The 27,372-nt window shown below is 37.3% G+C and overlaps 1 protein-coding gene across 1 annotated transcript in view; it reads left to right on the top strand.

Moving 5' to 3' along the window:
• Nucleotides 1–25,600, top strand: part of LOC148532140 (cadherin-10-like) — a 497,062-nt gene extending 471,462 nt beyond the window's left edge. The window contains exon 12 of the mRNA XM_088468269.1: nucleotides 24,537–25,600. Coding sequence (XP_088324395.1) covers nucleotides 24,537–25,027 — 491 coding nt within the window. The 3' untranslated portion in view covers nucleotides 25,028–25,600. The remainder of the gene's footprint in view (nucleotides 1–24,536) is intronic.
• Nucleotides 25,601–27,372: the final 1,772 nt, after the last annotated feature.

Genomic DNA, 27,372 nt, shown 5'->3' with positions numbered 1-27,372 from the left:
CTGACAAAAGCAGCAGAATGAATTCTGAAGTGTTTTGGGCAATATTATTTGCTCTTATTCAGTCAAATGCTTCAGAACTCATTGGACCGCGCTTCACAGTGCAGATGAACAATGACCCGAAGCATACTGCAAAAGCAACCGAAGAGTTTTTTAAGGCTAAAAAGTGGAATATTATGCAATGGCCAAGTCAACCCCCTGACCTGAATCTGATTGAGCATGCATTTCACTTGATGAAGACAAAACTGAAGGGAAAATGCCCCAAGAACAAGCAGGAACTGAAGACATTTGCAGTATAGGCCTGGCAGAGCATCACCAGGGATGAAACCCAGCGTCTGGTGATGTCTATGCGTTACAGACTTTAGGCTGTAATTGCCTGCAAAGGATTTGCAACAAAGTATTAAAAAGTGAAAGTTAGATTTAGGATTGTTTAGTTTGTCCCATTACTTTTGGCCTCTTAAAAAGTGGGAGGCACATATAGAAACCGTTGTCATTCCTACACCATTCACCTGATTTGGATGTAATTACCCTCAAATTAAATCTGAAAGTCTGCAGTTAAAGCACATCTTGTTTGTTTCATTTCAAAGCCATTATGGTGGTGAATAGAGGCCAAAATATGAAAATTCTGTCAATGTCCCAATATTTATGCACCTGACTGTATATATATAGCTCCTCATCAGCAGTAAGCACAGCACGGACTCCAGCATGGAAACATTACTGTGAAGGAACTGAACCTGGGATTCTCATGCCTAATTATATAGAACAGTAGCATTGTTACAAGTTGCGGTCAAGACTTGTCTCTCTCTAACAGTTTACCTTCTCAGGACGCTGTTGTTCTGGTTCCCTCAGTTGCTATGTGATTTGCACACCTCAGGAGGTCACATGATTGTCCATAACACAGTGTGATTGGTTTGTCTTCCTATTTGTACATGCTGGCCTCTTGCCACCTTGCTGACTATAGCATTCCTGTAGGTCCTCTCGCACTGTCAGCATTCTGTATCACCTCATGGAAGGGTACTCCAGTGGTATTATCTTGCTGCCACCGGCTCTCCAGCCTCTCCAATGGCTTATTACATGCACCAACAGCTTCCATGCTGCCACCAGCTCTCCTGCCTCTCCAATGCCTCCTTAGCTGCACAAGCAGCCTCTGTGCTTCCACTGGCTCTCCTGCCTCTCCAGCAGCTCCCTAGCCAGCCCCTCCAATGGCTCCCTAGCCATATCAACAGCTTCTGTGCTGCTGCTGGCTCTCAAAGCCATACAATAGCACACAGACCTGTGTACCAGCTCTCAAAATCGCAGTACTTAAACTTGTGTACTGGCTATCAAAGCTGCAGTACACTAATTAGTACATAAACTAGTACACAAATTTGTGAACCAACTTTTATGGACACAGTACACTAATTATAACACAAACTTGTACTCAAACTTGTGAACTGGCTCTCAAAGCAGCATGAATTATTTACCTTCTTCCTGCTACTGACTCCAAGCCACACCATCGGCTCTCAAAGCCACATCAATTGTGTACTTTCTTCTGTAACCGGCTACAATCCACACCATCATCTCTCAAAGCTGCATCAATTGCGTACTTTCCTCTGCTATCAGTTCTAAGCTGCACCATTGGCTATAAAGCCACACTATCAGTTGTACCATCCGTCCTGAATGTAGCATCACCCCAACAGAAAGCTAGTAAAAAGGCATTGCTAATCTCTAGTCCATCCAAATAGATGAATCAGGAAAGGCCTCCAAAACAATCAACACCTGAAGGCATACTGCGAGCAAACCTCGCACTCTGAAGATAGAATCTTATTTCTAACATCTTGAAGTAGGTTGAAAATATAATGATTCCTGGCAGAGAATGACATTCCCCTCCAATTGAGGATTAACGCTCTTAGAAGAAGTGCGACAAAAGGGATATACCTTAGACTTCAATGTGAATCGAATCCTCAGCTAGCGAAGCTCAAACGCATCCGAGAATCATCTCACGAACAACACACATAAAAACAGACAACCTATCTTTCCAGGAAGGAACTGTTGGACCCACACAGCAGGAATCTCTATGGTGAATAGCCAACAGACATGAACAGGTACTATCCATGGGTGAGTAACAGCTATGAATGCAGCTACAGTGCAGAAGAGAGAATAATGGCTGTGCAATGTCTGTCAGGTATGCATTACCAAGAGCATCTTCAAATGCATGAGTGCGGCAAGCCCACTGACGTGTGAGTGAGCAAAAGCCCCTTGGGGACTTCAAAGAATTTTTCCTGACCTTTTTCATTTGGCAGCAACCAGCCTCACCAGGTATGAAGAGTAGCAATAAGTTCTGTAGTAGTCTAAAACCCAAATATCTACAGTTCGGACTTCAGCTTGCAGATGTTGCAGTCAAAAATGCTGTTGCAATCTAGCAGAACTGTTAGTGGAGACATTTCAGTCATACAACAGGACCACACTCTATGACCTTACTTGAAGGTGCTCCATTATGGATTTATATACATATAGAGAATATACATATACTCCAAAATACAGTCTGTCTGAACACTATGTTCATTCAAATACTAACCAACCTGACCCAAATTCCAAGATCAGACGAGATCAGCAAGTTCATGCTACAACTGTACCTGGACCACCATGCCCAGGAATGACAAGCCAAAAGGCAGAAAAGTCATAAAAGTATAAGCATGTGAGGACCTTTTTAGATATGTATATATATTTGTGTGTATATATATATATATATATATATATATATATACGCTATATCTCATCTAAGGTGGAGCTTTATATGCTGTTATTATATACATCACACACACATGCATACCTTCTGATAGTAAAGGAACAGGTCAGAGCCACTGGGGTGATGTTGCTTCAGGGTGGCTGACTGCTCCTGCAATGGGACTCTCTGGCTGCTTCCCTGATTGACTCAGGCTTCTCTCCCCCACTTATAGGGGAGGCATATGATCTCTGTACCTGGATATTTCATGATTGCACCTCTGCTGCGAGATACGGATATACATACATTGTAACACATAGGCACTACTGTGCATAAAACAAAACAAGCTGAGTGCAGAGCAGAGTGATCATAATATGTATTACAGTATCTAACAGTATGGCAGAGTGCTAGATATATTGGGCTAAGTATGAGTGTCTACAGGTATGCATGAGTGAGGGCCATACACCTATGAAGTGTAACCATAAGGTCAGCTATCATCCTTGTAACATTGGAGGCATTTGCTTATAAGCTTAGAGGCAAGCCCTACCCCGCCAGCTGGCTCCAATGGTGGGATCTATAAGCCCTGCGCTCTTTCACTTTGAAGCAGTAATAATAACCAACACGCCATCTGTGTGCTTTATATATGCCACACAGACACATACTCATACTCACACATATATATCTCCCCTTAGAGAGATACACAGATAGTCTCCCACAGGTGGTGTGGACTCATAAGGGAGGAGTACTATGAAAACCAGCCTATGAGGCTCATATGAGACAGCCACTCTAGCAGCTGTAGAGTATGTGCAATAGTCTTTTGTCTGCAGTTTACTTGCCTATCAGGCTCCCCCTGCAGCTTCACAGTAAAACATCGGGATATCAGTGTGAGCAAGCTGAAAATGAGCAGACAGCCAGAATTAAAATGGCATTAGGGGAGCTTATCTCAAGCAGAGTTAGCAGGAAATACTGCACCACAAGCTGCTTCCCATTCAGCTGCTAGCTGGTTATATAGAATAGAGCTACTATCTATTGTACACTAATGTATTGAGGTGCCTGCCAATTTCTCCTGGTTAAGTGGCCCTAGAAAGTGGCGATTCAGTCACAGAGGATCTTTGTTGAATAAACATCTCAGCGTTAGGTGCAATTTTTTTATACAGTATGCTTGGGACTAGAATCTTATGAGATTACATTGCAGCAATAGATGCTAACCCTGTGCTATGGGTACGGTGTATTCTTACTAGAAACTAGCGGCTCATGTGAGCATGCACCCCAAGAATATAAACCCATAATGTGTTCAGTGTTCTGCTGGCAGCCAGCAATACACCACTGTACTGCCAAACAATATGATAAGCAGGGTAGCAGGAGTATAAAGGGAACCTGCACAATGGGCAGATCTCCGTGCTCCCTGGCTATGCTATCAGGCCTAGCCACCTAGTGTCAGCATTTTGATTAAGGCTTGGCCCACTATAGTTATTGAACTAAGGGAGTTATCAACTATAGGAGTTATTGGAATAGCAGCACAGCACTGCTATTATGTACAATTAAATATATATATATATATATATATATATATATATATAAAGATAGTAGTTCTTCCTTCCTTCCTCCTGAGGAAGGCCAAAGGACGAAACGCGTTGGGCATTGCCAGCCTTTCTCAGACAGATTTGATACCACCTCACAGATAAGCATTTTTCTTTTAATCTTTGTGTTAACCTGTCCCATATTTTGTCTATTACCCTATATATGTAATAAAGCCCCCTGTTTTAAGTACACCACTGCTGTTGATGGGTATTTATTTTATTTGAAGACCATCACCTCTTTATGTGGGTACTTCTGGGGCTGAAAAAGAAAAAACAAATTTGGATAAGCTACTAAGGATATTACTATATACACTCATACAACAATTGATCGGGTACGCATAACCATTATTATGAGGTTCACTATATTGGAAGTACTACTCTATATTATTTCTCTTTTCCATCTGGCTCTGCCAAGAGCCTCTTCTCATCAAGGTCCTATTTGGCACCAGTAACCCGGGTCCAGCCTTGTTTATTTCATCCACCGACAGGATTTACAGATAAGCTTTAAAGAATTTTTCTTTGGTACGCACATTATTATTTGAGCACGGGCACATTTATTTTTAATTTACCACACTATTTGGCACTTGTCCTTTCCACCCCATTTTCCATATATATATATATATATATATATATATACACATTCCCAGGGTGGTGAGCAGGGAGGGTGGCTCCTTACCTAGCTGGGATGTAGTCAGCTTACGCAAATAGCTCAGGTGCCTCAGCAGAGCACTGGTGCGCTAGTACACCACCCGCAGTAAGTTTGGAAATTATACTGCAAGGTGCTTGGTCTGCGGTTGCATGTAATAGCCAGCCCTGAGTGTCTCTCTATTGTACCACCCAGCAGCACTAGCTGATCGCATAGCACTCTGTGGAATCTTAGAGTCCGGCCGGTGCCGGCAATACAGGGAGTGGGAGATGGGTGATAGTGTGGCTGCACCACCTGTCACAAGCCCATGTGTGCATACTCACATAGGGAAATGTTTTGCACATTGAGCACATGTAAAAATAGGATCCTCATATCTGGCTGACCAGCGCACAGAAGTGCTTTACAGAGCAAGACCCTTCAGAGCGAGGAGTTGGTGGTGGGAGATGCTGCACTGCTTTGCCTCTGTATTCTGTTGATTCTATTAGGGCACTGTTTAATTTCTATTGGGACCTCTCTTCAGCCTAGCCCACCTTTACACTGCCCTAAGTAAACCTTGGGCAGAGGCAGATAAAATGGTGGGACCTCGCCTGTCAGCGCTGCACTGTCTTTTTAGCATCTCCTCCTGTGGTTAAGATAGGAGGCCTATGTGTGTGAAACTCACACTGCCCAGTGTTCTCTTTCCTCCTCCCTTGTTAGTTATGGGTGGTGGTCATACTCACCACTGCTGCGGCCAAGAGGCTGGGCAGGGGGCAAGTGGGGGACCTGGACACAAGTCGGTGTCAGCATTGGCAGGCCCCGCTGAGTCCAATGACTCAATGTGAGTATAGCCCCCCTTCAGGGATGCCAGACACAGGTGGCAGTAGCCATGGAGGCTCTCTTCCTGGCAGCTCCCACATAGAAGTCAGACTGCCACAGTAAACAGTCTGCCTGTCCTCATTGCTTGTATAAATAGAATAATATTAAATATGAAACTACTGTATATGAATAGGCTGTAGACAGCCTGTTGTGCTACTGGCTCTCTCGGGCACATTTCTAAAATCTGGGGCTAATGGGGCATAGAGGGGGTTGAGCCAGTCACACTTCTAAATCATTTAAAGTGCCAAGCTCTACTGTACCACTGTCTATACCCCAGTATCTTTAGCTGTAGTGTTTCCTAGTGGATGAAGGAAAAATGGGCTTTGGAGCACATATGCTGATTCATGATACACCTTATGTTAGTCAAACAATACTGCTATTAAAACAAGCATACAAATCTGCACATCCAGATATTGGAGGTTTTTATTTTGTAATGGTGGTGCTTAATTGTTTGTACAGTTTGTATTGTACGAGCTAAGATTATTGTATCCTCATCTAAATGCATACTCAATATATTCATGAGTTTCATGCTTCCTAGTGATTATATTTTATTTATTTTTGAGGATTTTACTTGTTACAAGTAAACTAGTGGTAAAAGTCCAGTTTACATAGCTTAATCCATTTTCCCACTTGATGCTGTAATGAGTTGTGATGTGATGCAGGGGAGGTTAATATATTAAGGTGAATTCACAATAAATACTGTACTTTTCTAGTCTTGTCACATTGATCACTTTCTAGTTGGCAATTAAACATTTACAGATTGAAACGATGCTAGCATAAAGGGATGCACCACATGATGCTAAGTTATTCTTTTGTAGACAAATGTTGCTCTACTTATTAGCTTTTATTTTAGACAATCTGAGGAAAGGGTCCCTTAGCTCATGGAATTTTCACAATGTACTGATCCTTTCATGACAATGTAGTAATAGGAATAAAAAAATTGTATGACCAGGAAATGTTTTTCCAATCCTCCAGTGTAAATTGAAATTGGTATTGATTGGTGTTGTTAAATATTATGTCTTGATGTTGTTTTTTAATTGTTAAGGAAATGTTCTGCCAATGTGGGTTTTGGACATTGTAGAATGACATTGGTCCATCTTTCTGAATGTTGTTTCAATAATACAAGAAAACTGGAGGTTAATGAAGGAAAATTATCCAGAATAAATTACACTGAAAGAGATGTTCCAACATAATTTGTATCAGTGTTTGGTCATGCTGACACATATACAGGGCTATAGAAATATAGAAGATTACAGCACCAGATGAGTTTATAACCCTTCTAGCTGTCAAGTCTAAAAGATTTTAAAATTATGTGTATAAATATACAATATAAATAAATATCAAGAATAGTAAATATTTAAAAGCAGTACTCCCCACTGGTATGGGTGGCAGCTCAAACAGCAGCAATATAACAGTGGCAATCTGGTACTATACGTATAGGCAAATAAATATATTAGAACTGAAATACAGTGCCTGCCCTGCTATATATTGCTCTGAAGCAACTTAGGGTGGAAGTGTTAAGAGGAAGAAGGGCGGAAGTCATGCTGTTGATCATATGACCAGATGGAAGTGACGTGATGCCCTGCACCAGGAAGGGAAGATGGATGCGAATGAAATGGATGGGATGCCCAGCTCCATGAAGGGTGGATGCAGGCGGAAATGATGTGATGCCTGGTTCCAGGAAGGTCGGATATAACAATATGCTGCACCTTGGGAAATAGAATAACAACTAATTGGTAAAATGGTTCTATATATAGTCATAACTGAATTCCTTATTTACATGAAGAAGTAATTTACCAACACTAAACAACTTACAGTATGTGAAATCGGAAACTGGAAGTGAGGTCATAATTAACTGTAATCCATTGCAGCTTGACCTTATTAAGGGGGTATATATATACTAGGTATATATATATACCCCCTTAATAAGGTCAAACTGCTTTTCTATCCCTTGAAGAAGACCTAGGTGCTTTTCTATCTCTTGAAGAAGACCTAGGCAAAATGCGTTGGGTGCTCCTGGGTTCCACCTTTCATGAACTTACCTTGTTAAATAATCAGATAAGCCATTTTTTATTACTATTTAAAGTGATGTCCGTATGAATTCTTATTTTTTTTATGTGTAAATGTGTGAACTCATATGTCTAAAGCCCTATATGTATAGGGTTATTGTTTGGCACCAAATAAAATTTTATTTTATATATTTGACATAATGTTTGATAAATTGTTTTTATTTTTTATTTTATTTTGCACCTGCAAATTGATGTGTTAGGATATACATATACAGTAGCTTACTCTGCACAATTTTTTATTTGTAATCTTTTGCACATATATATTGCTAATTTATTGTTAATTTCTTGCACATATTTATTGCTAATTCATTGGCAATTTTTAAATCATAACCTTTGCACATACAGTAATTATTGCTAATTTTATAGCACTTATATGATTGTAAGTTTTATATATTAATTGCACTGACACACTTAGCACTTAGAAATCATTGCAACTAATATTTGGATATCTGATATACATATATGACATTTTGTATATAGCTGGGCTTGCACCGTATTTCAGTTCTAATAAATGTGTGTATATATATGTATATATATATATATATATATATATATATATATATATATATATATGCAGCATTAGAATGGCACTTCCACAGAGAATCAAGTACAGTCGCGGGTGCCCTCCGCAGCATGCTATATCATAGCAGCTAACATATACATAGAATTCAGCGGCACTCCAGTTTTAAAAGATACACAGACACAGGATTAATACATCAATGATTTGATGCCTTTATTGCATCACCATCAGTATCCTGATGATGATGCAATAAAGGCATCAAAACGTTGATGTATTATTCCTATGCCTGTGCATCTTCTAAAACTGGAGCGCCACTGAATTGTGTGTATATATATAATAGCTAAATAAAATGTGTATATATATATATATATATATATATAAAATAGCTAAATAAAATGCTCACACTGAATGTTGTATTATTTGAAGTGCAATAAATATGATCCAAATCCCTCCAATAATTTATTAGATGCCTAAATACATAAGATATTCTTCCTTCTAGTGTCTTGAACTACAGACAACAGATTCTTTATGGATTAGAGTACTATTATTCGAGTATTTGGTACTTACGTGGAACAGAATATATTTGTGCTGTCTCTGGTGTTTGTGGTTTCTTATTATTTTGTAAACTTTGAGAGTGATGGGCCTGCTAACACATTGAGTACTTTAAACAACAACATTCAAGTAAAAGGCTGTCTGGACTTACTGGCACATGTTTTTCCACAAAACTACTTAATAAATTAATGACTTTTTACTATTCCGATGACACCCAATTACTGCCAGGCAACACCCCACTAATATTCAGCAAGATTGATTGGACTGTTTTTGTGGAGCTAAATCCGTGGTGCTGGTTTTCCAATTAAGATCAGCCTAGCATAGCCCAGTTGATAATTTAGCATAAGAACCTTTGTCTCCCTGCTTTTGTAGTAACCAGCACATACTACAATTCTGCCTCTGCTCACCTGTTAAGTGAGTGACATGTATTTAAATTATTTACTTCATTGAAATCACTTCTTACCCCCTCCCTCACTCAACCCACCTGCTACTATCAGTGCACAAGATCTTGCTTCCTGTTTTAAGGACAAGAATGTTAATATTCCAAATGAATAGTGGGCTCTTCCCCAGCCAGTGACCTGTTCCCTACCTGAACCTGCTAACACATTCTCTTCATTTGACCCCACAAATGAAGGTGAAGTGTCTACACTTTGACCCCACAAATGAAGATGAAGTATCTACACCCTGTACTCATCCCATACTTAACTAAAATCTGTAATCTCTCTTTCTCTACTGGTATCTTTCCATCACTATTCAAGCCTGCAGTGATTACTCCCGTTTTGAAAAAACAAAATTCTGACCCTAAATCTCTCTCAATTTACCATCTCCCAGCTCCCATGCCTCTCCAAGCTACTGGAGAGACTTGCCTTACACACTTTTTTATCTTGCACAACTTATTGGATCCCCTCAGTCAGGCTTTTGTTCCTAACACTCCATAGAGACAGCACTGACTAAGGAAGTAAATTATCTAGTCACTGTCAAGGCTACAGGCCATTACTCACTTCTTATTTTTCTAGATCCCTCTGATATCTTTGACGCTGTTGACCATTCTTCTCATACAAACACTACTATACCAAGGTCTTCAAGACACAGCCCTTTTCTGGTTCTCATCCTACCTGTCTAATCAATATTTCCCTGTTTGCTTTTCTGATTCTGCCTCCTCTTTGCTACCTCTATCAGTTGGAGTACTGCAAGGCTCAGTCTTAGGTCCTCTGCTTTTCTCAATCTATACCACCTCTCTTGGAAAACTAATCAGCTCTTTTGGTTTTCAGTATCATGTGTACATGGATGATACTCAAATCAACCTATCCTCCCATGATTTGTCACCATCTGTGTTGGCCCGTGTCACTAAATTCATATCAGCCATTTCTTCTTGTATGGCATCTCACCACCTCAAACTTAATATATCCAAGACAGAATTAATTATATTTCCACTGGCCAAAGCCTGTTACCAAAATGATATCTTTATCAATGTTGACAACTTGACAATCAACCCCACCACACAAGCCTACTGCCTAGTTGTCATCCTTGACTCTGAACTGTCTTTTGTTCTCCATATTCTATCTGTCTCAAAATCATGTTACATACATCTAAAAAACATATTCAACCTCATCTTACACAAGACACTGAAAAAACGCTAATCCATTCACTCATTATTTCCCTCATTGGCTATTGCAATAATCACCTTGCTGGTCTTCCCAAAAACAGACTCTTGCCACTACAATCCTTTTCGATTGCAGTTGCAAGGCTAATTTTCTTCATCAAACATTCATTGTCTGCTGATCCACTTTGTCAGTCTATCCATTGATTACCGGTCTTCTGGCGTTTTCAATATAAAATACTTACACTCACCTCTGCAATCTGGCTGGACCAATTTGCAATATGTAGCACCTGTCCTTGTATATCTACAACTATTTCCCTATAGATTGTAAGCTTGCGAGCAGGGCCCTCTTACCTTTATGTACAGTATGTCTGTTACTACCCACCTTTGTTCTATTAATGTTGTTTCCATTTGAAAACACAAAGTGCTGCACTATATAAAAAACTGTTAATAATAATTTACTAATTTTATTTTTAAAATGGCAATCATCAAGTTGATAATGGTTGTGATGTTGAGTCTTTACTTTAGCTGCATGAAGATGGTCTTAAAGTGTATCATGATGCAGTCATATATTTTGAAACACCTTTTAAAATACACATTAAGGCAGCAATTTTAAAACACACTTAGAACAACTGTAAGTGGTAAATGTAATAGAGTGTGAGTTTGACATATGTGCTATATTCTGGCGAGATTAATTTTATTGAATGTAATAGCATGTTATTGTATGTGAGTACATGATAACTCACCTGAATCTCTCATTCACCATTCTTGCTGTGATACAACAAATTTTTCAGATGTTTCTAATGTTAAACATACAACTCGATGGATGTATTAGGCAGTGAGTTGTAAACTCACCATAAACTCACCAGAATAACTTGACAAACAATAGATTGTTCTTAGGCAGCAAGATTGATTAAATATGAAATTTAAGTCTTATTAGCTCACATTTTTTAATTTGTTTAAACACATTCAAAGATTAAATAAGCCAGGCCACAAGCCATTATACTACAAAAAAACCTCTTCTGTTATGTTTTAATGCTTAACTGTTATTTTTTTAAATATTCTTAATGTAAAATACTGTCTTTAATTATTATCAAAATTGTCCTTTGAGAAATGTCTGGGTTATTTTTTGTAAGTAATTTGATAGATGTACAGTTGTGTAACATATGTTCTATATGGTTTTTTTGCAAATTTAAGAAAAAAAATATAATTATTGTTAATGTTTAATAAAATTAAAATGTAATATCCCAAAAAATGTTTTTAAATACACAACAGATTTAATTCTTGTTTTTTTGAATGCTCCTCAGCAACTGAGCCTTTTCGCATTCTTCTCCTCTGACCTCCTTCCCAAAGCTCTCAAAGTCAGATATGCACAAACAAGACTTATAAAGGTTTAATTAGTTCAAACTCACTTGACTTCTATCTTCCAATGCAAACCATGCTTTATGGGCTTTATACACTATGGATCACTATTGTGATTGCAGCTATGATTATGCATGCAGTTCAACTGTGATAGTATGCTAATCCATTGCTAATTCATTGTGATCACAATTCCTTGACAGCACACCACAGGGATGCCCACTTTACTTAGCACACATACTTACTGTTTAGCAAGACTGCAATTGAGTACAATCACAGCCTCATGCACACTTGCACAAGCCCAGACCTAATTCAGAAATTGCTAACAACCATGAACTCTAACAGGCCTCACACTGCGGAGGCCATTGCAGTGGATAATTTATGCATGCCCATGCAATGATGTGCCTGCATTTCGCTAACCACCCCCCCATCACCGTCCACAAACGACACTTCCTATCATTCACTCTGCAATGGGTCTGCGTCACCTCTGTGATTGCAGTCTCGATCACAATAGTTAGTTGATGCACATGCACTGTGATGCATGTGCAGATTGAAACAATCATCTTATTTCGTGTGTATTAGCAACTGTGATTCTTGCTGAATCAGGTCCTCTGTCAGAAAAAGCTCCTTTGTTTAGATTGTGCAAACATGCTAGAGATTAACATTGGCAGCTTTTTGAGCACGGCCTAATACTTTCAGAGAGAAACTATGCAAACTTGATGAAAATTAGCCACATGTTCCAACTAGTACAGTACAATTGTGCACCAAACTCAGATCAATTACCTCAAAGTGGTAAATCTATCAAAGTTTAATTTTGATCAAATCCCCTTAGATAATTATTTTTGCATAGTAACCAGGGAAAGGGAAGTAGGGAAAATTTTTGAGCACTGGATAAAAAAATTATATCTGGTATGTATAGTGTAATATAATGTATTTGGATACACAATTATATTCATATGACCCTAATTTTGGTATAGAAATATTACAAGGTGAAGGTGCTCCCCTCGAGAGTAAGGATTATCATAGCGAAGAAAAAAGAAAAAGAAATCTCAGGTTGGGGTCGCTCTATTGAAATAATAAGTCAATCAATAAATAACATTTAATAGATATGCATTAAAAGATTGGATCTGCCATATATTGCTGTCAACCGTGAAAAACAAAAATATTAATGACAATAAACAGAACAAGACAAAACATTCTTACATAACAATATATATATATATATATATATATATATATATATATATATATATTGCGGAAAGCAAAGTGAAATATTGCCTGGTGACATCAGAGAATGGGAGAATGATGTGATCATCAAATTGGATCTCAGAGTACACCTCCCTTAATGTCAAAGCACAATGATGTAATCAGCGTAGTGTTAGGACTGGTAGATATTTGAAAAGATACATCTAGTGCAGGTACAGTGACTCATCTGTATATGAGCCAACACAAATACATGAATATATAATTATATTGATCCAATGTATATAACTTTTATAATATGGTTGTCATAAAACAATCAACATTGGATCTGATAAGAGCAATGAAAAAGTAAATTATCAGCAAGCACAGAAAAATTATATAACTGATCTATTGATATCTCACATGAATGTATAGTAGGAACTCCCAATGTTTTTGTCTTCAACGTATGCATGATAAAGAGAAAACAACACAATTACACATATATTGTGATAGCAGAAATTGCACAAATAAATAGTAAAAAATTAACACATGTGAATCCACCAAATCTCGTGTATTCACAATACTTTCAGGTACCTATGAATATAGTGGAATAGCAGATATATATATATATATAGATATATATATATATATATAGTATTTATGCAATCATCTCCCAACGACGCGGAAACACACTCCAGACTTTATTATGTAGTTGCAATATTAATCAGCTTTATTATGCATACCAGATTAATTTGCCGACATTTCGGTTCTAACTGAACCTTTTTCACGGCATCAGTATTCTTAACATCAAGGTTTACAGTTGACTAAAGTATAAGTAAATACAATAACATCAGCTGAATGGTCTACCAGGTCCTCTCTGTTAGGTAATATTAATATCTAAAGGTCATTATGCTCAGAAACAGTGCCTAGGCAATGGTCTATGCTGGTGTGTAGTTATAATATGTTATATGCATATTAATATTCACTGTGTTAGTGCCCCACATACCTATTACTACTAGTGAATTTGTGGTAAATAGCTGTGATGTTAAATGGACTAAATGAATACTGCCCACTTAACATATTCCTCTAAATATTTATATAATTGTATACATTATTCTTGTAATGTCTAACATGTATATATTACATTATAGCACCTATTTACATCTATGTACTTGAAGTCTATCACTATAGCTTATACTGGTCACAGGTCCTCATTTAGGATATACAATATACAACCTTACTATTAACATTTGGTAATATATGTGCCTCGTATGTCTTAACTTGTACACCATTGCATGTATAGACTAATATATGTCACTTTTTTCCTTTACACTGTTATCACCATTACTTCACATAGTGTTATATGCATTCATCATAGACTTGGACAGAGTGAGACCATCATAGTCTTGCCACACTTCCGGCGGACACGTAATTATGCCCCACTTCCTGCAGAAAGGTGACATGCCCCACTTCCGGTTATCGGGACTATATGCCCCACTTCCGGTCACGGGGAATACCCCTATATATCTATTTAGAACTCTCCTGTTACACCCAGGGCATACCACAAGCATACACCCACCCGCACCCTATGCCCAAGTCTCCAAACTGCTGTACAGTTAGCCCATGACGGAGAGCGCGTGCACTTCCGGTTTCGGAAATTCACGAGTGACGCACTTCCGGTAGGCGGGTATAAAGCCAGCCATCAGAGCCCCACATTGATCCATCAGCGGCACTGCATACTTCGACTGAGAGACACTATGAGCAGGTAAGACAGAGTTTCTGTTACATCGAGTTGGTCAGCTGTTAGTCTATCACTGGCAAACGACCTAATGCCATTACATAGACTTAGTCACCACAGCAACTGTATTTTCAGTTGCTAATCACAGCACAACATGATCCATGTATATTAGAAAACCACGATCTGAATACTGTTTAGCCAGATATCCATTTAACATCACAGCCATTTACCACAAATTCACTAGTAGTAATAGGTATGTGGGGCACTAACACAGTGAATATTAATATGCATATAACATATTATAACTACACACCAGCATAGACCATTGCCTAGGCACTGTTTCTGAGCATAATGACCTTTAGATATTAATATTACCTAACAGAGAGGACCTGGTAGACCATTCATCTGATGTTATTGTATTTACTTATACTTTAGTCAACTGTAAACCTTGATGTTAAGAATACTGATGCCGTGATAAAGGTTCAGTTAGAACCAAAACGTCGGCAAATTAATCTGGTATGCATAATAAAGCTGATTAATATTGCAACTACATAATAAAGTCTGGAGAGTGTTTCCGTGTCATCGGGAGATGATTGCATAAATACTATATATATGGGAAGCTGATTAAGCAACCCTGGATAGCATCCCAGTGAAAAAGACCAATTGGAGTGAGAGTGCCGGACAACTGTGTATATATATATATATATATATATATATATATATACAGTCAGGTGCATAAATATTGGGACATTGATAGAATTTTCATATTTTGGCCTCTATTCACCACCACAATGGTTTTGAAATGAAACAAACAAGATGTGCTTTAACTGCAGACTTTCAGATTTAATTTGAGGGTAATAACATCCAAATTGGATGAACGGAGTAGGAATTACAACAGTTTCAATATATGTGCCTCCCACTTTTTAAGGGGCCAAAAGTAATGGGACTATCAACTCAAAAGCTATTTCATGGACAGGTGTGGGCTATTCCCTCATTATTTCATTATCAATTATGCAGGTAAAAGGTCTGGAGTTGATTCTAGGTGTGGCATTTGCATTTGTAATCAGTTGCTATGAACTCTCAATATGAGATCCAAAGAGCTGTCACTATCAGTGAAGCAACCATCATTAGGCTGAAAAATCAAAACAAACCCAACAGAGAGATAGAAAAAACATTAGGTGTGGCCAAATCAACTGTTTCGAACATTCTTAAATAGAAAGAATGCACCGGAGAGCTCAGCAACACCAAAAGACCCGGAAGACCACGGAAAACAACTGTGGTGGATGACAAATGAATTATTTCCCTGGTGAAGAAAAACCCCTTCACAACAGTTGGCCAAATAAAGATCACTCTCCAGGAGGTAGATGTATATGTGTCAAAGTCAACAATCAAGAGAAGACTTCACAAGAGTGAATATAGAGGGTTCACCACAAGATGCAAACCATTGTTAAGCCACAAAAATAGGAAGACCAGATTAGAGTTTGCCAAACAACATCTAAAAAAGCCATTACAGTTCTGGAACAACATCCTATTGACAGATGAGATAAAGATCAACTTGTACCAGAGTGATGGGAAGAGATGAGAAGGAAAGGAACTGCTCATGATCCAAAACATACCACCTCATCAATGAAGCATGGTGGTGTTAGTGTCATGGCATGGGCATGTATGGCTGCCAATGGAACTGGTTCTCTTGTATTTATTGATGATGTGACTGCTGACAAAAGCAGCAGAATGAATTCTGAAGTGTTTCGGGCAATATTATATGCTCATATTCAGTCAAATGCTTCAGAACTCATTGGACAGTGCTTCACAGTGCAGATGAACAATGACCCGAAGCATACTGCAAAAGCAACCAAAGAGTTTTTTAAGACTAAAAAGTGGAATGTTATGCAATGGCCAAGTCAATCCCCTGACCTGAATCCGATTGAGCATGCATTTCACTTGATGAAGACAAAACTGAAGGGAAAATGCCCCAAGAACAAGCAGGAACTGAAGACATTTGCAGTAGAGGCCTGGCAGAGCATCACCAGAGATGAAACCCAGTGTCTGGTGATGTCTATGCGTTCCAGACTTCAGGCTGTAATTGCCTGCAAAGGATTTGCAATGAAGTATTAAAAAGTGAAAGTTAGATTTAGGATTGTTTAGTTTGTCCCATTACTTTTGGCCCCTTAAAAAGTGGGAGGCACATATAGAAACCGTTGTAATTCCTACACCGTTCACCTGATTTGGATGTAATTACCCTCAAATTAAATCTGAAAGTCTGCAGTTAAATCACATCTTGTTTGTTTCATTTAAAAGCCATTGTGGTGGTGAATAGAGGACAAAATATGAAAATTCTGTCAATGTCCCAACATTTATGGACCTGACTGTATGTATATATATATATATAAATTCCTTTTGCTGGGTATCAAAACGGCAGCTGCTGCATGTCATTATGTAATCAAACAGTGAATGACATGTGAGCGTGCAGTTAAGCTCACCCAAGGGTGAGAATAAGTATAATGAGCATCTGCTATCAGGCCTGGTCAGGAAAAGGGGCCTGGTGTGAATAGTGCAGGAGCCTATTCTGACTGATCTCTAATGAGAGTGCCCAGATGAAAATAAATAAAAATATGTAATCAAAAATAAAAATAAAAAAGATAAATAACACAGTATAAAATCGAAAATGGTGCTGCTGCCAATCACATGCCACTATGGTATTGGTGTGTGGTGAGAAGCACAGATTTGAATACAGTGATAGGAAGAAAGATAGTTAGGGCAGCACTATGACATTTGCGTGGTGAGTAGCGCTCTGTCTGCCAAATGGTTGTTGCAGAGCTGTAAACCGGTCGCTATGTGCACCTGGAAAGAGAGATAGAAAGGTACTTGCTTGCTCCAAATAGAGCCGTCATAAGGTGAGCAAAATTTGCCATGTGGGGAGTCCACGCGTGTGCTGCTGTACGCAGTCCCACCTGTAAACAGCGGGAATGCCCGGATCTAAGATGCGCGTTTCACAGATAGCAATATATGGCAGATCCGATCTTTTAATGCATATCTATTAAACGTTATAATTATTTTTACATCAGCTAACCAACTAAATACAAATGAGGACCATAAAAGATGTATTTGTGGCTGAAAACATCATTGGTTACATTGTATCATTTGTATTTCTTGTCTTGGACAAATAGGAAAGCTTTTATCTATCATATTTATGAATTCTAAAGTGTTCATAACATGCACAACCATGAAACCTAGTTATAAAATGTATTTTCCAACTGGTATTACTTTAAGATAAGTTACAGTAACTGATAAAATAATTATTTTATGATATGACTGATTATCCAACTTTCAGCATCTTGCAAAGCAAACCATATGTAGAGCTAAATTAGATATTTAATTGAAAAAGAATCAACAATATTCAAATATTGCAATTAGTTTTTACAATTATGTGCTTGCTTATCTAAAGGCACAGAAGGGCAGTGAATGCATTTATAATATCAAAAGGTCTATTTTATTAATTTTAAAAAATGGACACAAATATGACATTTATATATTCAAAGCTGCTAATGAGAATAAAGTTAAACAGAGCTGATATAAAAATGAGAATTATATTAAGTGATACATTTCATGCTTATACACTATTTGTTTCAGTGAATCATCTCGCTCAGGTCATTATTAATATTTTTTATAATGTTTTAAATCCAATTTGCTTGTCCAAAGACATTTCATTTCTAAATATATTTGTTAGAACCTGTTTTCACATAGAAATGTTATGTATGTCACTATTCTGTCAACTACAAATTGACATTGGTAAAGCTCAGTACAATGGAACCAATTGTTTCACTTACAGTTCTGTGAATGCCTTTTCATGAGACTGAATCCATAATAAACTGGACTTAATAGTTATACATATAATCAAATGTCCTGACTCTGACTGATTCATCAATGCCCAGCCCAAAACCCTGGACCTAGAAACATGAAAATTAAGGAGTACAGTTATTGCCTTCCATGACGTAGCTAACAACTAAGAAGGGATTTTTCAAAATGTGACTCCTAAGGAGGTGAAAAGGGCGAAAATGTTTCCTCCCCCTGTGCAATGTCCTGATTGTCTCATTATGACTGCACCACAGTTAAATATTCAAACACCAACTATCATCCCAAGTGCTGCCATATATCACTGGCACTATTTGAATAGTGAGGGAAGGTAATGTGTTACTACAGATGTAGGGGAGGAAATGTGTTACAACAGTAGTGAGAAGGAACTGTGTTACTACACAGATATGGGAGGTTAATGTGTCACTACAGAGGTGAAGGAAGGGAATATGTTACTACATGGGAAGGGAGGGAAATGTGCTACTACATAGATGAGGGAGGAGAATGTTTTACTACAAAGGTGATGGAGGGGAATGTCAAATGTGTTACTACAGGGTGAGGGAAGTGAATATGTTACAACACAGCCAAGGGAGGGGAATGTGTTACTCCAGATGTGATATATATGTAAGTGCAGCTAGTTTTATTAGCAGCACAAAAATAAACAAAAATCTTGACCTGTCTGGTCCTGGATATATCCTATTTAGAAATAACTTGTACTAATATAGGGTACATTGTTTGATTAGATCAGCTTATGATAGCCAGCAAAGTTACCTGCTGTTCAGTTTTTCCCGTATGTATTACATTTTATGTTGTGGAGACCGTCCTTGCAGTATCTCCTGAAATAGATTAGACAAAAAAACCAAAGAAGACATTACCACTTTATCATGAATGGCATTTTGATATTTGCTAATAGAGATTCACATTCTGTCTTTGTCTTACCTATAGAGTGCTTTGTCCTTTGATGTGTTACCATGTTACCTCACTCCCACAACTGAATCATCCCTATATTCCCTTGGCCACAATAGTAGCACTTTACAAAACACATCTATTTTATCAGCAGACATGTAATCTTGTACACTCTGAACCAAACCCCCAGTTCCAGCTCTATGACTGGCTACTTTTCCAATCCAAGCATACTCAATTTGAAAGTTTTTGGAGCCACAAAGAAGCCACAGCACAAATTTTACAAAAAGCCAAAGGAAGAAATACATGATGACTATGTGATATTAAACAAACAAAAAACACATTAACATTTTTGTTTTTATCACCTGATTGTGTTAGAAATTATTAGTAAATGTTCTTAAAGGTTTTACTTTGTGGATAGTCTAGATTATAAATGTTATAGCATACAGTAGGTGTAGCATTTAGCTTTTCTTCTTCAGTATGACTTGCATTTATTGTACATAACATTAAAATTAGATTAGTATAAACACCTATTTTTAACTTTTGCATAGTAAGGGCCATATTCAATTAGCAGCGAAAACCAATTCATGCGAGTAGATGTGCCCTTTATGGGCAATGTGAGTTTTAAGATTTTAATTTACAGTAGCATGCAAGTTAATATTTGTTAATGCTCCATAGGATTTAATGCACTTATTTTTCGTAACCCCTAAGCAGATGGATAGTTGGGGAAAATCGCTAATTTAGGGTATAATGTGGGGACTTGGTTCAGATCCACTGGGACATCCTCCCTAATGATTCCTTAGGAACTTAGAAGTTTTTAATTAGCTTAATTTGGCCAATGATGACATCATTTTTGGAGTTAAATTCTGCATAATGCAGAATAATTGGTTACAAGATGTGGGTGCTGTATGGATAGAGCAGGTGTTTTAAGCTTGTAGGTGGGAGTTACAGGTGTTTTTAAAATTGGTTAAAATGACACAAATATCTACTAAGATGCATTTGTATGCAGATAAACAGTTGCTTTCTATAATATTTTCACTATTTTTAAAAAGTACATGTAATAGCCATTTGACACATTTTAAGGACCCCAAATACTTTGCATTTGGCCACTAACAGACTTCCAAACTGTCATCCAATATTAGCTTGCATTTTTTGCGGGAACAGACTGATTTCATAATTTCCACCTAAACTTAACGCGGGTATTACCAGCAAGAATTACTGCGCAAATAGCAAAATAAGCCTTTTCCAATTGAATTGCGCATTAAGTGGGAGCATGCACACACATGTTAAGTGAAATTACCAGACGATATGTGTGTTAATTTAACATGAGGTAACAAAAATGTTATCGTGGCGAATTGACTTCGGCCTTAAGTCTCTTTATGGCACCTAAAAGAAGAGTACAAGATAAGGTTCCTATGTGAAAGTATGTAGAAAAGATTATTTGCTTTTTTGTTACATTTTTAGTTAGATTATCTTAATGTTATTATCTGATGTCATTATTCCAACTGAATTTTCACGTGTTCTGAGGCTGTGATGGTACTTGATTGTACCGATGTTTTTGCTGTCTTGCTAATCATTACGTATGTGTGTAAGGAAAGTGAGCGTCCTTATGTACTGCTGCATAGGAATAGCGATTGCAATGGATTAGCATACTTTCACAGTGGAATTGCGTGCATATAAGCAATTTCATTAGCAGTTGCATTCCTTGCTGAATCAGGCCCACCTTCCACAGTTCTCAAGATAAAGCTGCCAAATCATACATAGTTAGATATGATAAAAAAAGTAAGCTTTTAGACCACATAGCAACAATGCAACAAAGTGACAGAGTGACAAATCTTATATTTAAAATTCATTAGTCTGTTTGTTTGTTTATCTGTCCAGTTATGCATTTGGAAACTCCTGCACCGAGGTGGTCAAGTTGGATCCTAGCCAAGTTTTAGGTGGGGTTAGGGTCCCATTGGTGTACTCTGGGCAGAATGTTAACCTGGGGAGCTTGTTCTGAGTCTTTCACTAAATGGATTTAGACAAAAACGTCACAGAATGGCAACATTGATTCCCAGAACACATACTAGGTTTTTTTGTGGTATTAGTTTGACCTCCTGTTGGTGTACACTATGCAGAACTTTTACCTGGGTATGCTGGGCAAAACTTTGACCCAGGGAGCCTGTTCTGGGCCTTCCACTGGATGGATTGGGCTGAAAACTTCACAGAGGGGTGATAATTGCTCTGGGATGCCTAAAGGAGGGGTGGAGGTCCCAGTCGGACCTCACAGCAGAGTGTGCCAGGCAGAACTTTGATCCAGGGAGCCTGTTTGGACCTAAGGAGCCTGTTCATACTAGGGGGTTGAGGTCCTGGTCGGACCTTCCGTTGGTGTACACTGGTCAAAACTTTCATCCAGGGAGGTGGTTCTGGGCCTTCCACTGGATGGATTTGGATGACACCATATAATAAAACTTTATAACTAGAAGATACACCCCTGCACTAATTGGGATGAAACCAATGCAAGATTGTCTAGTTTGATCCTGGCCAGGATTTTGAGGGGTTATGCTCCCACTCAGACCTCCTGTTGGTGTATGCTTGTCAGAACTTCAGAGTGGTAACATTAAATCTTAGAAGACATAATACGGGGTTGAGTGATTATTAAACTGAAATGGTGTTTGTACTCCCTCATAGTCAGCACTGTGTTTACAAGCAGGATTCAAGTGGAATATATTAGGAAAATCCATATGGGGAGGGTTAAAACCAGAGTTTAGCCCAATTCAGAATTGTACACAAGTCAGTTGTGTGGCAGGATTTAGCAAGTTTTAATGGTTCACATATATCTGGGCAGAGGATATGCAATTATGAGAATCTATTGTCATTGCAGAGTCATACACATCTTAGGTGCATCTTCTCTTGCATCTGAATATGTGTATTTGGGCAGCAACTGGTAGTTGCAAGTAGATTATGTTTTGAGGGTTTTTCATTACAGTGTAGTTGGTATTGCAGGCCAATCAGGGTAGTTCATTCTTTAGCATTGGATACTCTATGGCGATGGTGCAAATGTTCATGAATATAGATGATGAATACCTTCACAAGCAGATGAATGGGGTTGGTGCGGTCGCAGAGATGTCTGCAACTTTAAATATTGGAAAAAAGCACTTTTATTTCCAAACATGTAATGTGGCCACACTTTTGGCTGACTGGCATATAACTATGACTAATAATAATAATAATAATATACAAACTTCCTGTCAGCCATTCCACTCAGGCATATCACAGCTGTAAAAGGGTGCAAATAATAGCGCTGTTAATTGATTTAATGAAAACTCTTCATCCTCGTATTGGCATTTCCTGTTAACTAACAGTAGTGGCCGTACTCTGTTATTAACTTAGGTATTTTCAGGAGTAGTCACTTTGGAAAAGACAGGCTTTGTCAAATAGTGGGATATTTCTGGTAGCAAACATTTGTGTGGGTGGAAAGGGAGTGCATGTAAAACTTCTACAACCTAATAGAGGACATTTCTTTACTATAAGTCCACTTTAGAGCTAACCACATACCTGAATATATACTAGGATAGAGTATTTAACAGTGATTTATTCCAAAAATAGGTTTAAATTTCTCAATTTTTTATAAAGATATTTTTACAAAAAAAGTGGAACAAGAAATTAGTTGTGTGTCTCATGTACAGGGTGCTATCTGGAGGGAAAATGTAATGCATTTTGGGTCTGATTCAGATATGTATGGTAAATTGAAGGATAGTGCACATCTCTAATGTTTTCTACTCTGCTCGTGTGCAGGACCCGCACAGTGTCCCCCAAGCCTTTGGCTGATTGACAGGCAGAATCATTTGGTGGGGCAGGGACAGTCTGCATTCCTGGAAATGGGGGCATGTTGTCCAATTTTCTGGGAATGCTGGGCCCAGAGTCTGTGTCCATGGATGCAGACTTCCTGGCGTCACAAGCTGCCAGGACCAGGTCAGGCTGAATTAAGCTTCAGCTACTGCAGCCTGGCCAAAGGGAATATTATTTCAACCTCACTCATAGCCCTGGGATCACACAGATGTAGCAAGGATGTGTATGTTTCCTAAAGAAACCTCCTGCTGCACTTGCATTTGAGATGATGGAATTGCACAGCCACTTGTAGCACACAAGTGTCCAAAGAGCCTAATTCAGAGATGGACAGAATAGCAGAGCAGCACGGTCTGCTATTCTGTCCATCTCTGAATCAGGCTCTTTGGACACAGACTGCAAACAGTAGGATCTCCTGTTCATCTAAAATTAGTTATCTTTGTTATCCAAGTTATTTCCTGGTTGAGTACAATTAACTTTTTTATTCATTTAAATAAACTGTTTTGAATCTCATCTTATTTATTTTCTTATTGTTAATAAGGATTCCATTGTGGATGTGCTCACAGAATGGTGTGTTGATGCCCAAGACAGAATCTGTAATTGGTGACTTAATGATCCTTGGTGGAATCTTCATGTTCAATCAATAGAGGCTACAATGTCATTAGTATAATACATGTAAAGTTCAGGGTTTATTTGTGTCACACACTTACATTATACAGTATTCAGATTTAATGTTTTTCAGTACAGCGTTTTTGCAAAATATTCATATAAATAAAAATACATACATACATCCTGAACCATATGTTTTGAAGAATTAATTTTAAATCAGAATTCAGCAATAAAAGCCAAAACTAGCTTAAAATATATTGATACTAATAATATTATTCCTAATACTGCAACTACATCTTATAATAAAATCATTACTAGTAATGTATTTTTAAAGAGAAATGTGCAGGATTGACTTAAAAGTCAGGCACTAGATGTCTATGTCAGGGCAATGATTTTCTATGATATTTTGTGTTGAATATTTACATCAAAGTGGATTTATTTTTTAAGGTTTGTTAATTATGCAGTCAGAGTTGTTTGCATGTACAATTAATGTTTATTTGCTAAATTACATATTGTAATATTTTGTCTTTTTTATGCAGTTATTGTGGTACTGTTTGCTGCCCTGAAAAGACAGCGAAAGAAAGAGCCATTGGTTTTGTCAAAAGAGGACATCAGAGACAACATTGTCAGCTACAATGATGAGGGAGGTGGAGAAGAAGATACACAAGCTTTTGACATTGGCACTCTTAGAAATCCTGGTGCTATTGAGGATAAGAAACATCGCAGAGATATTATACCTGAAAGCTTGTTGTTACCAAGGAGAACTGCTTCTGTCCCAGACAATACAGATGTTCGTGATTTTATTAACCAAAGGCTAAAAGAGCATGATAATGATCCTACTGCACCACCATATGATTCACTTGCAACATATGCATATGAAGGCAATGATTCTATAGCTGAATCTCTAAGTTCTTTAGAGTCTAGCACCACAGAAGGGGACCAAAATTATGAATACCTCAAAGAATGGGGTCCACGCTTCAACAAACTAGCTGAAATGTATGGCAATGGGGAGAGTGATAAAGATTCCTAACTTGAACAATGTATCATCACTCTTTTTTTTATTTTGAAGTGGAATACATTTGCAGGCACTTGGATATAGTATTAACAAGTTTAAAATACTTTTTTTTCTGACACTCAGCACAGTGTTAAAATAATAACAATAATACATTAAAAAAAGAAAAGAAAAACTTTTTACCACAATCATTTATTTCATCAGTTTTTATTCTATGTAGAATATCACCCTAGAGTATGGCTAATGTTTATTATAAACCATGGATTGAATGCCATGGTTAATATGTTGTCTGTCAATCAAACAATCATTTTGAAAACTTGAAAAAAAAAAAGAATAATTCCCCATACAAACTCATATATACATTGCTTCTTTCGGGTAATTTGGCTGCCCTTCCATTTGCAGCAGTTGTTTTTTCCAGACGGAAGAAGGAAATGGTTTTTATGATACATTATGTACATTAAAATTTAAAATGTACATGTGAAGTTAGTGTGATGCAGCTGGTGAAGATATATGTTAGTAGAAATTCATTTCATCAAATAGTATCTTGCCAATGTTTTATATTTATATTTTTGTATTTATTTTTAAGAAATAAACCTGTTTTTACAACTTGCTTAATGACTAGATATTTTAATACTACAACACTAATCAAAATACATGTTTCTAATATGTGTAAAATTAAACCAAAATGGAAAATGCATTTTATTATATTGTAAAAAAAAACAAATATTTTAATTAATGTATTATTTTGTTTTAATGCTCTTCATGAGTATGTTCCTATCTATGAAAAGCTTTTTTTTCTCAAGCTAAACCTCTTAATGGACATCCAGATTAACAATCACAACTGCAGGTTATAAAAACAGACTAACCAAGATACTACAGGATTGTAACAAAATAATAAGAAAAAGTTACACATTTACATATTAAAATACAAAGTTAAATTATATTTTATTAGATATAACACATTCAAATAGCTTTATGTTGTTAGCATATAAAGGTAATAACAATATTAGCCAAGTTGTAATAATGTACAGTACTGTATAGTGGTACTTGATGATGCTTTTATTATTTGGACTAACATAATTATTAGAGATGTGCAGTTTGGTTTTTCTAAAATACAAACACCAAAACTTAGGGGATCTGAGTCAAAACTCAGTTAGGAATCACTTTGGGGTTCTAAGTCAATCTGAGTCCTTGTTTGGTTCTTTAGTCAGCTAGGGAAATGGATTTAAAAACTGGACTTGTATTTTGGATTGCATGTAAACAGGTCTAATTTACATGATTTTACCTGTTTGAAATAATTTTTATCGATTTTTAGCATTTTTTATTAATTTTTAAGGGATCCAAAACTGAACCCAAACCGAATCTGAACCAAAACACCTGGGGATGGATCTACCAAAACCAAAACATGATGATGAGTTAGAACCAAAACCAAAACATGGTAGTCCGTGCATATTTTTGATAATAATACTTCAATGTAACCTTTCATCAAAAATAAAACATTATTGAATTACAAATTTTAGGAGTAGGAGTATAGGGCATGAACAATAATTTTACTACTAATAATATTAATAATAATAATAACAATGATATTATTATTATTATTATTATTATTATTATTATTATTATTATTATTATTATTGTTGTTGTTGTTGTTATTAGTAGCAGTAGTAGTTGTAGTAGTATTAGTATAAAAAGTAGGTAACATATTATGCTTTGATGGGATAATGATACCAACAGAGTACATACGGTAACATAAAACAGGTGGGGAAATTGATATATAATGTAGAAAAACATACAATTTATTGTTGTGGGGAAAAGTCTAAGTAGTTAGTGTAAAATAGTACTAGTGTAATAACAGTGACTATGGAAAGGTTAAAAAGGTATAGTGCTCTTTAAACCCTACACTGCAAAAGATGGGTCTGACATGTCCTCATTATGTACCTTAAAACTGCAAATGATGATGCAGGCTTGTTCCTCACAGCTTAGAAAAAAAATATTTGACCTCTTCTGAACAGGTCCTGACGACCTTTGGGGACTAATAGCAGCTGTCAATGCTTATTGAGATATAATGCAGGAACATGTGTACCCTCTTATGTCCACAGTTGCACCCATACACAAAAGGGCAACCACATTTGAAAGAAGGAAGTTTCCGCTTTTAAATTATGTGACCCCATGTCATATATTTTCTGGTGATCACTAAAAAATATCACCCTGTGCTACAGAAAAGAATTGTTTTATACAAATGGGGGAGGGCACATGGTGCCCTAACTCTCCCATATTGGCATGCACACATGAGGGCATCCTTGACTTTCAAATGATGTGCCCCCTAGGAGTTATTATCTGGTGGTCACCAACAAACAATT

Source organism: Taudactylus pleione, unplaced genomic scaffold (assembly GCF_031769625.1).
Source record: "Taudactylus pleione unplaced genomic scaffold, aTauple2 ptg000083l, whole genome shotgun sequence".
Classification (NCBI taxonomy): Eukaryota; Metazoa; Chordata; class Amphibia; order Anura; family Myobatrachidae; genus Taudactylus; species Taudactylus pleione.
This window is presented reverse-complemented; position numbering and strand designations above follow the sequence as displayed.